This window comes from Arvicola amphibius, chromosome 13 (genome assembly GCF_903992535.2).
Source record: "Arvicola amphibius chromosome 13, mArvAmp1.2, whole genome shotgun sequence".
NCBI lineage: Eukaryota > Metazoa > Chordata > Mammalia > Rodentia > Cricetidae > Arvicola > Arvicola amphibius.
In genome coordinates this window covers 62,529,269-62,544,222 of record NC_052059.1, presented here as the reverse complement: position 1 = coordinate 62,544,222, position 14,954 = coordinate 62,529,269, and the positions used below count along the sequence as shown (strand labels likewise).

The 14,954-nt window shown below is 39.0% G+C and overlaps 1 protein-coding gene and 1 pseudogene across 1 annotated transcript in view; one reads left to right on the top strand and one right to left on the bottom strand.

The window, feature by feature from the left end:
• Positions 1-3,326, bottom strand: part of Armh4 (armadillo like helical domain containing 4) — a 112,144-nt gene extending 108,818 nt beyond the window's left edge. The window contains exon 1 of the mRNA XM_042054089.1: positions 3,233-3,326. Coding sequence (XP_041910023.1) covers positions 3,233-3,326 — 94 coding nt within the window. The remainder of the gene's footprint in view (positions 1-3,232) is intronic.
• A 7,246-nt stretch (positions 3,327-10,572) lies between these two features.
• Positions 10,573-13,337, top strand: LOC119800450 (annotated as a pseudogene).
• The last annotated feature ends 1,617 nt before the right edge of the window (positions 13,338-14,954 follow it).

Sequence of the window (14,954 nt, the reverse complement as noted above, 5' to 3'; positions counted from 1 at the left end):
CATTCATTCATTCATTTTCCATCCTGGGTTCAGTGTTCCTCCTATTAGTCCCTTTCCTTCAGTCCTATCTGTTCCCATGACCTGCAATCCACTTCTCCATTTCTGTTGAGGAAAGTGCAGATCTCACACATATATCAATAAAACATGGCTTAGCAAGTTGCTGTAAGACTAAATACCTCCCTGTTGACAAAGGTTTCTGTCCCACCTGATCCCACAGCATTCAGCCCCAAAGAAACACCCAGAGGCCTACATTAATTATAGGCTAGTTGACCTATTGGCTCAGGCTTTATTATTAACTAATTCTTACATCTTACATTAACTCATAACTGTGCTATTGGATGAGACGCATCCCCTCAAAAGTCATATAATTAAACCCAGATGCCAACATAATGGAGACTGTATTCATAAGTGAGGTCTTTAGAGGTGTGTTAAATTAAAATCCCATCCAAATAATTCTTGTTTTCTTTAAAAAATTATGAAGAGAAGAAAGACTGTGGACACAATAGGTCATCTGTGCAAAGTCACAGAGAGCAGTCATCTACAAGCCAAGAAAGATGTGTTGGGAGAGGCTAGTCCTGCTGATTCCTTGATCTTGGACTCTACTCCCAGGAAGGGTAAGAAAATAAAAACAGAAGTTGAGGTTCCCAGTCTGTAGACAGGATGCAGCCCTAATATGGATGTGTCTTTGTATGTTTGGGTATCCTTTTTGATTTGGCTCACAAATTCAGCATTTTATTTTTTTAAAACAGCACTAGTGTTTTGCCTGTTTGTATGTATGCACATCTGGTAACTTCAAAGATCAGAAGGCTACACTGGATCACCAGAAACTGGAGTTATGGATGATTATGAGTCACCATATGGGTGCTGGGAAACCAACCTGGATCTTCGGCAAGACTAGCAAATTCTCTTAACTGCTGAGCCATCTCTCTAGCTCCACATACAAATATTTTAAACAGGCTCCATAATGAAGGAAGATAGTGATATTGTCATTTTTGGAATAAGCCAATAAACATGTTATTGGATCTAAACCAGCAGTTCTCAACCTGTGGGTTATTACCTCTTTGGTAAATCTCTATCTCCAAATGTATTTATATTATGATTCATAACAGTAGTGAAATCACAGTTATGAAGTAGCAACAAAAACAATTTTATGGTTGGGAGTCACCACAACATGAGAACCACTGCTCTCAGCAGAAGTACTTCGTATTTAGTTTCTAAATAGGAAAACAATTGCCATGTTTTAGGATTTTTGGAGGGCTTCTTTTTGAAAGAGATTCTCACATAGATTTAACTGGCCTTGACCTCTGTTTGTAGCCAAGAATGAATAGATCTTCTGGCTCTACCTCTTTCTACCAGGTAGACCAGTGCAGATGGTTTCTGCCATTGCTACTGGAGATGGAATGCAGAGCTTCGTGCATGCTGGGGCAGACACTCTAACGAATTACATCTCCAACTCTAATAAGGAGGCGAAATTAGATAAGTGTAACTACAAAGCACAGCATTTTCATGCCCGTCACACACACATTCAGTACATACTGTTGCTTGAAACAGGGCAGACATAGGAGGTAAGGTATAGGATTTCACCTGTAGGAGGGAATGTGTAGAATGAAGTGGCGGGGCTGTGTCCCGCCACCCGGCCGCCGGCTAGCTTTACACCCGAAATAATTACACAGAAACTGTATTCTTTTAAACACTGCCTGGCCCATTATCTGTAGCCTCTTATTGGTTAATTCTCACATCTTCCTTTAACCCATATTTAGTAATCCGTGTAGTACCACGAGGTGTGGCTTACCAGGAGAGATCTTAACCTGCGTCCATCTCGGAGAGGAGAATCATGGCGACTCACTATGGCGAATGCCTGAAGCGTCTCCCCAACTCTGCTTCCTTGTTCCCACAATTTTGTTCTGTCTACTCCGCCTACCTAATTTTCTGTCTCTTAAAGGGCCAAGGCAGTATCTTTATTAATAATGAAAGTAACACATAGACACTCCTCCATCAGGAATGTGTCCTGCATTGGTGGTTAATGGATTGTTTTCTAAGAAACTTTCCAAAAGAAATAAAGTGGATCTATCAACATCTCTCTATTTAGATTTCAGGTTATCTTAGAAAGTGCTTTGTGGGGGACAGATTTTAGAGTGGCAGTTTGGACATCATTCTATAGCAATTTTCTGGAATTTTTTTTCAAACAAATTTAATCAATAAGACTCTTGATTTAACTAAGTACTTTGGTCTGTTCCCAGTAGGTTCTCATTAGTAGCAAAATTTTCTGCGAGTGGAAATATTCTTAAGCAGGCAGAAAACACTGCTGATTGATGAAATGATGCTGTTACTCAAATGATTTAGCATCCTATGAAATTTCATGCAACTAGAACCAATTACATTGCTGAAAATAAGTTGCCATTGTCAGTATCTGGCTGCCAGACATATTCAATAAAATTATTGCATTTCCGATTCTGAAAATATTGTTAAGTGGTAGAAATGCTTCTCATTTGCTCCAGTTTTCTATTTACTGAATGAGATGTTATAAGGATGAGACATTGGCCCATACCAAAGTAAAGCACATGCGGCAATCCAAATCTCTGCATTTGTAATTTAAGATCCTTAGTTTCCTGTCCAGGACCAACCTCAATGGCAACACTCCATTTTAGAGGGCAAGAAACACATTCACTGAGTTAACTGAAAATTAAGCTTCACAACAAAGTCTTCTAAAGTTCTCCAATACCTCTGTGCCTATTGTACTGTTCTGTTATCTGACTTCAGTGCTTGCCTCTGCTTGCCCTTTGTTTGCCTATGGCTGCTTACTCATCTTTCTATACTGACTTTTGGTCTGAGTCTAGAATGCAGAAGCAGACAAATGGGAGAAATCAGTCCCTGAGAAGAAGGAGCAAGGCTATAAGGACATATGGGTGCCTTGTTTGTCATTGGCCCTAAGATAGGGACTGAATTCTAGAAATCCTGTGAGCTTGCAAGAGGATCCCAAGCCCCAGAAAGGGTCACCCTCTTGCTTGACTGGATTTAAACTCTGTAGTCCAACCATACACCATAAACTAACCCAGGAGAATTGCTTTTAAGCCACTAAATGAATGTATGGCCATTTATTATGTGACATTAGAAAACTATGCATGGTCCACAGCTCATGGCTCCATAGTCTGTATCTCTTTGGAGTCTCACAGCCTGAATTCTACCAGGATATGCTACCTCAGCTTGAATCCTTTCCCAGATCTTGTCATACCTTCCATAAGAACAGAGTCCCTGTGCTGAATTACATCACCAGCCTGAATGCCCCCATATATACACAACTTGTTCCATAATTCCAAGTCAGTCATACTCTTGACTCCTACCCAGCTCTAGTTTCACTAAGTCCATCCAATACCATATAGCACAGTTAAAGATGAATGCTTTGCTTTGGTATGGATCTTGGTCTATTGATATAAATTTAAGGTCAATTTTCATATATATATATATATATATATATATATATATATATATTCTTGTTTAAGGTATTATGCTTATACAGTTCATTTAAGATGTAATATATCATTAAAAATTATGGATTAATAGATAGTCATCTATAATGGTAAAACTATAGTCATGTTAGTTAGATTTTCTGGATGTACAGAGATATATTTCAAATCAATACGTTTTCTTCAAACCCTTCAAAGACCTACAGAATATGTCATTTAAAGTGTTTTAAGAACTTATACTTTTCTCAAAAGTGAGACATGTCTGCTTCCGCAGTACCAATTGCCTCAGAGAATGATGGAGGACTCTCATTGGTTAATAAAGAAACTGCCTTGGTTTTTTGATAGGGCAGGATTTAGATAGGTGGAGTAGACAGAACAGAATGCTGGGAAGAAGGGAAGTTTGTCAATCGCCATGCCTCTCCTCTCTGGGACAGATGCCATGGAGCTAGCCGCCAGGTCAGACATGTTGAATCTTTCCTGGTAAGCCACCACCTTGTGGTGCTACACAGATTATTAGAAATGGGTTAATCAAGATGTGAAAGTTAGCCAGTAAGAGGCTAGAGATAATGGGACAGGCAGTGTTTAAAAGTATACAATTTGTGTGTTGTTATTTCGTGTGTAAAGCTAGCCATGCGGGAGCCAGGCAGGATGAAAAGCAGGCCTGCTACTCCTCACTACAAGAGAAGTTGATGGACATTGAAGAAACTTGTTATGGAATTTGCCTTCAGTGTTAAAAGGCTAGCCATTTGGACAAGAAACTACTCTTAGCTGGACTACTTGATGGTATTCTGTATAAACTGGACATGCAAGGCCCACAGAAAAATGACTGCTAAACTTGCCTAAAGAAGGTGAGGCAGTCCTTCAGGGTTCCTACTTCATGAAAGAGTCTGCCAGACATTCTGCAAGACACAAAAGGAAGTGTCTAACAAACTTCCAGTAGAGGCAAAATAGTCTTTCAAATTTCTTGCTTTATGGAAAAGTCTGCCAGATACTATGGGCCTGGTGGCTGAAGGTGGATGCCCCAATGTTATAGAAGAACTTTGGGTGACTGTCCAGGCAGTGATATGTCTCTGTCAATTCTAAAGTTTTGGAAGTTGCTTAAATGTACTTCCTGTTTACTTAAGTGATATTATATCCTTCTGGGTCTTTTATGGAGTTGAAGACAGATAGTTATAGTTTTCCTTAGCTATGATAAAGACAAACTAGATATGAAACTTTAGACTCACAAATATTGTAACTGTAATTCTTGCTTGATACCTGTTTTGTTATATGTAATTTTAGTATGTCAAAGTTAAAACCTTTCTTTTTATTTAGACAAAAAGGGGATTTTATGTGGGATTATCCTCTGTATGCTGTGAATATGTTTTATTATCATTGGTTAATAAAGAAGTTGCTTTGCAAATACTTAGTGTAACTTTTTATGTCTATAGTATTTCAAATTAAGTTGCTTAAAAAATAAACTTCATGGTCACTCTCATAAGAAATTAAAGTGTGATTATTTTTTAGTGTAGCTAATTGAACCCATATGTCCAACAACCTACATGGCCTTCTTCATGTTAAGCAAATGCTATGCCAGACTTAGAGTCCAAGCCTTTAACCATATATATGGATTTTTGTTTATTTGCTTGTAGAAGCTAACTTGACTTGTGAAATAACCAGGCTTAAAGGATAAATAGTTATATTTTTATTTATTATAAGGGGAAACTCACGCCACAGGAATGGAAAGTCCAGGCTCTGCTTGGTTGTAGTGGAACCACACAGAGAGCAAGCACCTGGTCTGTGTACATGTTTTTCTCTCTAGATCCCAAAAAGCCACACCTCATGCTTAGATCCACCTCTTAAAGATAATTGGTTAACAAAGCTTCCCCCAATGTCTCCCCATTTTGTCTAAACAAGAGCAATCAAAACTCAATACAACTATATACAATAAGTACAGATATCAAGTGTAAAATTACAACCAACATAAACAATATTAAGCAAGGAGCATATGACAAATGTTTTATAAACATTCTAGTCCAAAGAATCTCAGCTAAATCATAAGAGGAAGATAACTATGACTATCAAATCTTTAACTCCACCATAGGCCTGAGAAGGGAGATAATATCATTTGAGTAGGCAGGAAGTGCAATAAAGCAGCTTCCAAAATGAACAGAATATGACAGAGACAATTGGCTACCTGAGCAATCACCCAAAGTCTCATTTGAAATGTTGAAGCAAACAACTTTGGCTAAGGTCTAGCATAACTGAAAGACCATTTTCAGAGGCAGGAAAATTTTCAAAACTGTCTTAATCTGTCTTGGCAAGATTTGACAGTCCTTGTGTCCTGCTTATTTATTCTGGATACCATGAACTTTGTCAGTGATTGAGACATGGGCAGTTTCTTGCCCAAAGGCTAATTATGCCAAGAAGAAAACAAACTCCAAGTAGAGTGTCTTTGGTGCTCAACATTCTCTCAGGAATAGATTGGTGCTGTAAGGAGCAATTATATCTCATGTCAATAGAACCATAAGTTATTTAAATAATTTAAATACCATGTTCTGCAGATCCTTGAAGTGGTTGAAGATTACCTATCTAGGCAGAATACATTTTTTATGTATCTAAAGAACTTAATCAATCTGACTATATGTATAACAAACATGAACAACTATTGACCTATAATATTTAATACCTTATAACTTAAAGACTAAGACTTCGTGTCAGAATAGTAAATAATCTGTAAACAAATGTGCAGCAAATGAAGACAATAACCTCAAAATGTAAACAATGTATAAGTATCTTGTTCAGAGGTAAGAATAATATATAATGCAATATGAAATATATCCTAAAAGATGTATCAATATACAAAATATCCTAAACAAAGGTAGAAACAAGCATATATACAATCTTACAGAATAACTTTGTATGGGTATACAAATATTATAAGCAGATATAACAAATATAATTTGAACTTATATCAATATACAAAAACTATACCAATGCAAATTATGCATAAATAATAGCTCACAAGTATTCACTCTATTACCCACTATTATTATCCCTTTTCTTGAACCTACATAGTTTCCACCCCAACTCTCTACATTATGCAAGTAATAATCAACAACCTCTAAACGATGTTCCCAATCCTGAAAACAAACCTTTTTGGGAGGGGGGCGCCATCCTCTAGAAATGCTTCCCACTGTGATGGGGGGCGATGTTCTTTTTATGGTTCCTGCAAAAGTAAAGTGATGGTTAAGTTTCAAGACTACTGTCTAGTAGTCTGAGCAATTGAGAGGGTTTCTTCCAAAGTTCTTATTTGAAGTTCTGGCCAGAACGTCATGAGAAGGTACACCATTTTAGTAGCTGGTACCCAAAAACCAGTGTTATAGTAGTGCTATTAGCATCATGACTACATCTCAACCAGGTAAAGTTGTTGTGGGGCCCCATCTTTTTTCTGGAAACTTTAAAGATTACTGTAGGAAAATCTATTGTTCATTGTGGAAAACTTAAACATTATTCATAGAGACATACATTTAATAAAGAATACGTATAGACAAAATAGATATGGAGGAAGTAAATTTTTTAAGTCTTTTTCCTGTCCCATACCAGATGGATCCCTATATGAGACAGAAACTCTGAATGTTTCTTTTGACAATGAGCTTGGATGCAGAGAAGTACAGAGCCATTTTCCAACCCCAAAGTCAGCTCTATATATTGTGCATATGTTTTTCTCTAGGGGTCCCAGAAAGCCACACCTCATCCTTGGATCCACCTCTTAAAGATGATTGGATAACAAAGCTTCCCCCATCATTTGTCTTTTGTTTTGTTGTAATTAATTCATATACTTTTAGTTTTTTAAAATGGTATCTCACTATCTAGGTTTCATGCTCCCTCTGTAGCTCAAGCTGACATCCAACTCATGATTTTACTACCACAATCTTCCAGATTACAGGTTTATGCCATAATGTAAAAGTACATTTTTTAAAGAAAAAAATTAAACTACTTCCAAAGATTAAAAAAAAATAAAGTTCTTTTGACCTGTGGAAGGGCAGAATATAGCAAGGTGGGAAATCCAAGCAGAGATAGAGGAAAAAAGGTGGAGTCAAGTAGATGCTATGTAGCTGTCAAAGGAGAAAAACACCAGAACCTTGCTGGTAAATTACAGCCTTGTGGTGCTACACAGATTAAGAGAAATGGGTTAATTTAAGATGTAAGAACTAGCTAGAAATATGCTAGAAATAATACAGAGTTGTAATTAATATAGTTTTGTGCAATTATTTGGGTCTGAGTGACTGGAAAATAAAAAAGCACACAGCACCTTGAAGGACTGCCCAGCCAGGAGCACACTAAGGCTACCTTCTGAATGGCCAGATAAGAATATTGTCTCCTCTCCAGAACTGCTAAACTAGACTAACCAAATCTGCTACACTGAGCTCCAGTCTATCACAAGCAACTTGTCCAGCTTGCTACCTACACTCTCAGCTCTAAAATGGTTACCCAAATCTTTAGAATCTGAGACCACCTCATCTCAGGCAACAGAAGGCATTCTTTACTAACAGACCCGAGATGGCCAATGCCATCCATTCCACCTGAAGATCTTTATGTCCCTTTGCTCTCTCTATCCATTCTCCTTCAAGTCTAGGGCTCACTGTTGTTCTCCCTCCTGTGTTATTCTATACTTGAAAAAATTGTGCTTCCACTACTGTAGATTTCTCTATAATTACCCTTGTATCTGAAGCAACCAGAACTGTTACTGAGGTGGCTGGGATACATGTCATAAATATCTAATACCTACCATCAACATGATAATATGAGATGGAGGTATAATAGATACACAGGATGGTAAATACCTTTATATGTAAAGATAAATATTATGCACGATACATGCACAGATAATTGTAATAAAAATTTTAAAACCAAAATTGATCAAATTATTTTGGGACTGAAATTTGACTCCTTTAACAGCCACCAATATGATTGGGCACATAATTATCATCAGGGTCCTCAATATTCTCTTTTCTCTATGGAAAAAAATTTAAAAGTTTACTTATGCTATTGGCATTTTTTCTTCAAGCTAACTGCCCTCTGAGGTAGCAGCCCCCTACACAGGTTAGGGTGTAAATTTGAGATGATTCCAGACACTTACAAAGAGCTATACTTTGGTATTTGGGGTTCTCCCAAGAACCCAAAGTGCTAAAGACTTGGTCCATAATGTGACATGAATGGGAGGTGATAGCTTGTCCTTAAGTTCCTGGGGACATGTTCCTCAGAGGACTATGAAACCCGATTCGCTTCCTCTTTCCCCTTGCTCCTAGTAAACGATATAAGCAATTCCCATTTCATGACTCCCACAGGGACATGCTGCCTCACCACAGGCCTCAAAGCAGTGGGGCCAATCATGGGTTGAATCTCCCAAACCTGTAAGCCAAAATAAGTCTGTTTTCTTTATAAGATAATTGTATCTGGTGTTTTGTTACTTTTGTGGGAAGTTGGCTCATATACATAGTTTGCTGTATAAGTAGTGGATGTTTTACTGTGATAAAAACATGGCCTGTGACCTCCATCCCTGACTGAGTGTTAGCTTGTCAGACTCCCAAGTGAGCATTATTATCAAGAGAAGGTGATGGAGGGATAGGCATGAGCCAAGAATATATGAAAGCAGTAAAGCTACTAAGAATTTTCTTCACTTACTCAAAATTTTAATTGCAAACAAATTATTAAAGAGTAAAAAAGAAAAAGCAAATTGAACTCAAGTACTGGTTCCCCCAAAACAAAAACCCAAGATGGTGACAAAAGCAAGAGCTTTGGCAGTGTCTTCGAGCTCCTCTGTGAAGCCTTGTTTCCCATTACTGGCATTGCTTTTCAGTGCTATGGAACTGTGGCTATCTTAACAGATCTCCACTCTGTTGGCCAAACTCTCTGTCTCATTCAAAATACCATCTCTAAAACTAACAACCCAAGTTGGTTAATTTAAAAAGAAAATATTTTTATTTGGCTCACAGTGTTGGAGGTTCTAATTGAAAACAGACTGATTCCAATGTTTGGGGATTTTGATGACCACAAACACATTACGAGGGAGTGTTGAGTAAACCACTCACCTCATGAGTGAGAAAACAGCACAAGAGAGGGACAGGACTATACCAGGGTCCCACAATAGTTTCAGGGGTACACCTCCACTGACCTAAGAGCACACTACTGAAGCTCTCTCTCTTGCAAAGATGCTGACAGTTCCCAAAAGCTTTGTTGCCTTATTGTTTGTCCTTTATTGTTGTGACAATAGCTACCTCAAAAACAGGTTAGGAGGAAAAGGTTTATTTCAGTTTATAGTTGTGGTCCATCATGAAGAGAAGTCAGAGACTTGGAAGCAGGGACTGAAGCAGTGGCCACAGAAGAGCACTATGCAATTACTACCTTGGTTTGTTCAGCCTGCTTTTTGATACAACCAGAACCCCTTTCCCAGGAATGGCATCATGTACAATAGGCTGGGTCCTCCTCTATCAAATGCTTCACTCCTCAGTTGGGGTTTCCTCTTCGTAGATAATCCTTGCTTCTGTCAAGTTGACAAAAAACAAACAAACAAACAAACAAACAAACAAGACCCACCTAACTAGCACAGGGAATATTCAATACCCAAGTTGTATAGCAGTGTTCTCTCCCAGAATGTATGTTTCAAACTTTTGTAAGATTTCACATCCACAGGGGTCTGTTTTCATCATAATTGGAGAACTAGACACTAATGTTTTCTGTTTGTTTGTTTTATAAGGGATAGAGTCTATGTTTTCCAGGTGCCCCAAACTCCTAGGCTCAAGTGATCCTCTTGCTGCAGCCTCCCAAATATCTAGGACTATGGTATCAATAATTTTAGAGAAGTGGGGACCCTGCGGCTCAGGAGAGCCTTCCTGGGCAGGGCTGCAACTGCGATGTAGTGGGGCTGCTACAGGCAGGACCAAGCGGTGGCCCAGCTCCCACTCAGCAGACAGTGGGGCCCATCTGTCGCACCCCCACTCTGCCTGGCTGGTCTCCCCAGAGGCGGTGCTGTGGATTCGCTCAGGGCCATGATGGGACACAATTGGGGATTACAGCTGCCTTCTAAAAGTTAATTCTTTTCAACTCCTCTCAATTTTAAAAGAAAATGCCTGGTGTCATACCTAGTGAAAATAATGGGCTTGCAAGAGGGAGTCCATCAAAGAAAAACAGACTTTCTTTGAAGTTTTTTCAGAAAAAGAAAACTAAAAGAGCTTTAGATTTCGCCGATTCTCAAGAAAATGAAGAAAATCTTCTGAATATAGAGGATCTGAGATTGATCAGCTTGTTCCTGCTGCACAGTCCTCACCGATAAACTGTGAGAAGAGAGAGAACTCGTTACCATTTGTGGGACTGAATAATCTCAGCAACACTTGCTATCTGAATAGCGTTCTTCAGGTGTTATATTTTCATACTGGTTTTAAATCCGGAGTGAAACACTTATTTAATATTATTTCAAGGAAGAAAGAAGCTCTGCAGGATGACTCTAATCAAAAAGATAAGGGAAGCTGCAAAAAAGATCCTTTGGCAAGCTTATATGCAGTTTACAGTCCTTAATAATTTCAGTTGGACAGCTTCAGGCTAGTTTTCTTTTCAATCCAGAGAAATATACAGATGAACTTGCTACACAGCCAAGGCGACTGCTTACTACACTCAGGGAGCTCAACCCTACGTATGAAGGTTATCTACAGCATGATGCACAGGAAGTGTTCCAGTGTATTCTGGGAAACATTCAAGAAACATGACAACTCCTGAAAAAAAGATGAAGTGAAACGTTTGCCTGAATTATATACAAAGGCAGGAGAAAAATCTCATCAGAAAGAGGAAATGAGAGGAGTCAACAACACGGAGATTGACAGTATGAGGAATGTGGAGGACTTTAAAGAAAAACTCCCAAAAGGAAACTGGAAAAGGAAATGTGACAGTGAGCCTGGTAACACGAAGAAGAAAGTTAAGCTGTCCAAGGAGTCCCAGTCATTGGAAGAAAACCAGGGACAAACTAGATCAAAAAGCAAAGCTATTGGCGACACCTTAGAGGATTCTCCTAACATTGTCCCCAAGTGTGTTTCTGAAAATGAAAGTGTGAGACCCTCTCAAAAGAAATCATGAGCAAGGAAGTCAGGACCGTGAGGAGTGCGTTTACCCATTGAGACAGTGGGACAGATCTAACGGGAGACCACCAAGTCCAGTTGGAATGGGACTGATGGAACAGGGGACCAAACCGGACTCTCTGAATGTGGCTGACGGTGGAGGAGGACTGAGAAACCAAGGACAACAGCAATGAGCATGAACTCTACAGCATGGACGGGCTCACTGTGAGCCTTGTCAGTTTGGTTGCTCACCTTCCTGGACTTAGGGGGAGCTGGGAGGACCTTGGACTTAACATAGTGAAGGGAACCCTGATGGCTCTTTGTCTTGTAGAGGGGAGGAGTGGGGGTATGGGTGGAAGGGAGGGGAAGGAAGGGGGAGGAGGAGGGGAGAAGATGGAAATTTTTAATAAAAAAAATGAGAAAAAAAATAAAAATAAAAAAAAGTTAAAACAAATTGGTTAAAGTCTACAACTAAGCAACCCAGCATTCTTTCTAAGTTCTGTAGTCTGGGGAAAATAACAACAAACCAGCGATCCAAGGGGCAATCTAAAGAAAATGAGTCTGATCTTGTAGAGGACCCAGGGAAACACGAAGGTGACTCTACAGCTAATGGTGGTACCCTCGACTCTGCAGGAAGCAGTGGTACACCTGTGGCTGCTAGTGCTGGGAAGCCCATAAACAAAGGTGCAGAACAAATTGGTTTTGAACTCGTAGAGAAATTATTTCAAGGTCAGCTAGTATTAAGGACTCACTGTTTGGAATCTGAAAGCTTAACAGAAAGAGGAGATGATTTCCAGGATATTGGTGTCCCGGTACAAGAAGATGAGCTTTCTAAAGTTGAGGAGAGCTCTGAAATTTCTCCAGAGCCAAAAACAGAAATGAAGACCTTGAGATGGGCAATTTCACAATTGCTTCAGTGGAAAGAATTGTAGGGGAAGACAAATATTTCTGCGAAAATTGCCATCATTATACAGAAGCAGAGTGAAGGCTCTTATTTGATAAAATGCCTGAAGTTATCACTATCCGTCTGAAGTGCTTTGCTGCCAGTGGCATGGAGTTTGGTTGTGATGGTGGTGGATTTTGCAGGATCAACACTCCTTTATTGACACCTTTTAAACTGTCACTAGATGAATGGAGCACAAGGCCGACTAATGACAGCTATGGATTGTCTGCTGTTGTGATGCACGGTGGCCTTACCATTAGCAGTGGGCACTATACTGCCTCTGTGAAAGCCACTGACCTTAACAGTGTGGAACTAGATAAAGGGAATCGTGTGCTTGACCAGATGTGTGAGATAGGTAAGCCAGAGCCACTGAATGAGGAAGCAAGGGGGATAGCTGAAAATTACGATTATGAAGTATCAGAGATGGTGGAAACACCCAGCCAAGTAAAGTTTTGAACAAAAAAAAATGTAGAAGCTGTTGGACTTCTTGGAGAACAAAAGAGCAAAGCAGATTATGAGCCGTACAACAAAGCGTCTGATCCTGGTAAGGTTGCCAGGACAGCATTTGCTGAAAACAGAAATTCTGAAACTAATGATACTAATGGGACCCATGAATCTGACAGAAACAAGGAATCCAGTGACCAAACAGACATTAACACGAATGGATTTGAGAACAAAATTTCATATGTAGTGCAAAGCTTAAAGGAGTACGAGGGGAAGTGGTTGTTTTCTGATGATTCTGCAGTAAAAGTTACAGAAGAAAAGGACTTTTTAAATTCTCTTTCCCCTTCTACATCTCCTACATCTACTCCTTACTTGTTATTTTATGAGAAATTATAGTGAGTATATTTTCCTTGTTTATATATTAAACAGACCTGGACAAACATTGGTAAAGTTGATTATACCTAAGAGTCTTTAGTTTATCTTTTGAAACTATTGGTAATTATTGGTCTCTCTAGGCTTTTATATAAATAATGAGGTTGTTAATTTTTAGAATCATTTTCCTTAGTAGAGAATAGTGATGCATAAGCTTCTGTGAACAAACTTGTATAGGTACTAAACAATCCAAAATAGAAGCTTGAAAACGGTTAACACTTTTGGATTTACACAAACTTATGTGTTTGCTTTTTAAAATAAAGTGCTTGTATTTGTATTATTCATATGTTGGGGTAATTATCTACTTGATGTTTATAGGTCTGGCTTTTTCACCTGAGAAACAGAATCTCATTCAGTATATTTAGTTTTATAGTAGTAATGGAGCCAAATATTTGGGATGTATCAGAGACACGAAGTCTAGAATGTGTATATTCACAATGATGTATATTTTGTGCCTTCGATAACTTTGGAAAGTGTCTCAGAAAACCTGGCAGTCCCTCTATCTTCATAAGAATTTTGTATGTATTTATGAAGATGACTCTAGTCAATCTTTTGGACATGACTAATTTGTATCTTTTCATATTCATTCTACACAATCTGTATATAGTACATCAACTTAAAGGTGTGACCTTTAACTTTTTTTTTTAAAAAAACGGGGACATCAATAAAATTTAAGCTGTTTAACAAAAATAATAATAATAATTTTAGAACCTACGCACTAAGTAGCTTGTAGTGACGAGCTGTGGGCAGACCTGCTTTTCATCCTGACTGGCTTCCGCACGGCTAGCTTTATACCTGAAATAACAACACACAAACTGTATTCATTTAAACACTGCCTGTCCCATTAGTTTCAGCCTCTTATTAGCTAATTCTCACATCTTGCTTTAACCCATATTTAGTAATGTGTGTAGCACCATGAAGTGGTGTGTTACTGGGAAAGATTCAGCATGTCTGACCTGGTGGCTGGCTCCATGGTGTCTGTCTCACTGAGGAGAGTCAGACTGACTGAAGCATCTGCCTGACTCTGCTTTCTTTCTCCCACAATTCTGTTCCGTCTACTCCACCTACCTAATTTTCTGTCCCATTAAAGGGCCAAGGCAGTTTCTTTACTAACCAATGAAAGTAACCTCCTCCATCAGTAGCTGAGGCACATTTATCAAGTGCATTCCATTTGAAGCTTACTCTTATTATTCAGCACCTTTTACAGCATTGTGGAGAAAACCGAAATGTCTCCACATGACAAAAAAAAAACAAGCAGTGCAATTTGTAAAATCATTCTTTGACTATTCCCTTATTTTAACCTTATAAAGCAAGCAGTGAAGACATGGTGCAGTGGGTAAAGTGCTTGTTTTACAGACATGGGATCTGAGTTCAGAGTTCTGACTTCCCATGGGGGTGAGGGAGCAGAGTATTGCAATGCCTGCCAGTAGACCCAGCATCAGAAGGGAGAGAAAACTGGATCTTGGTGCCTTACTGGCTGGCTAGTCTAGCCAGCTGATGCGTTGAATGTCCAGTGACAAACCCTGCCCAAAACATAAAGAGTGACAGAGGAAGATACACAACATTGACCTTCAGTCAACA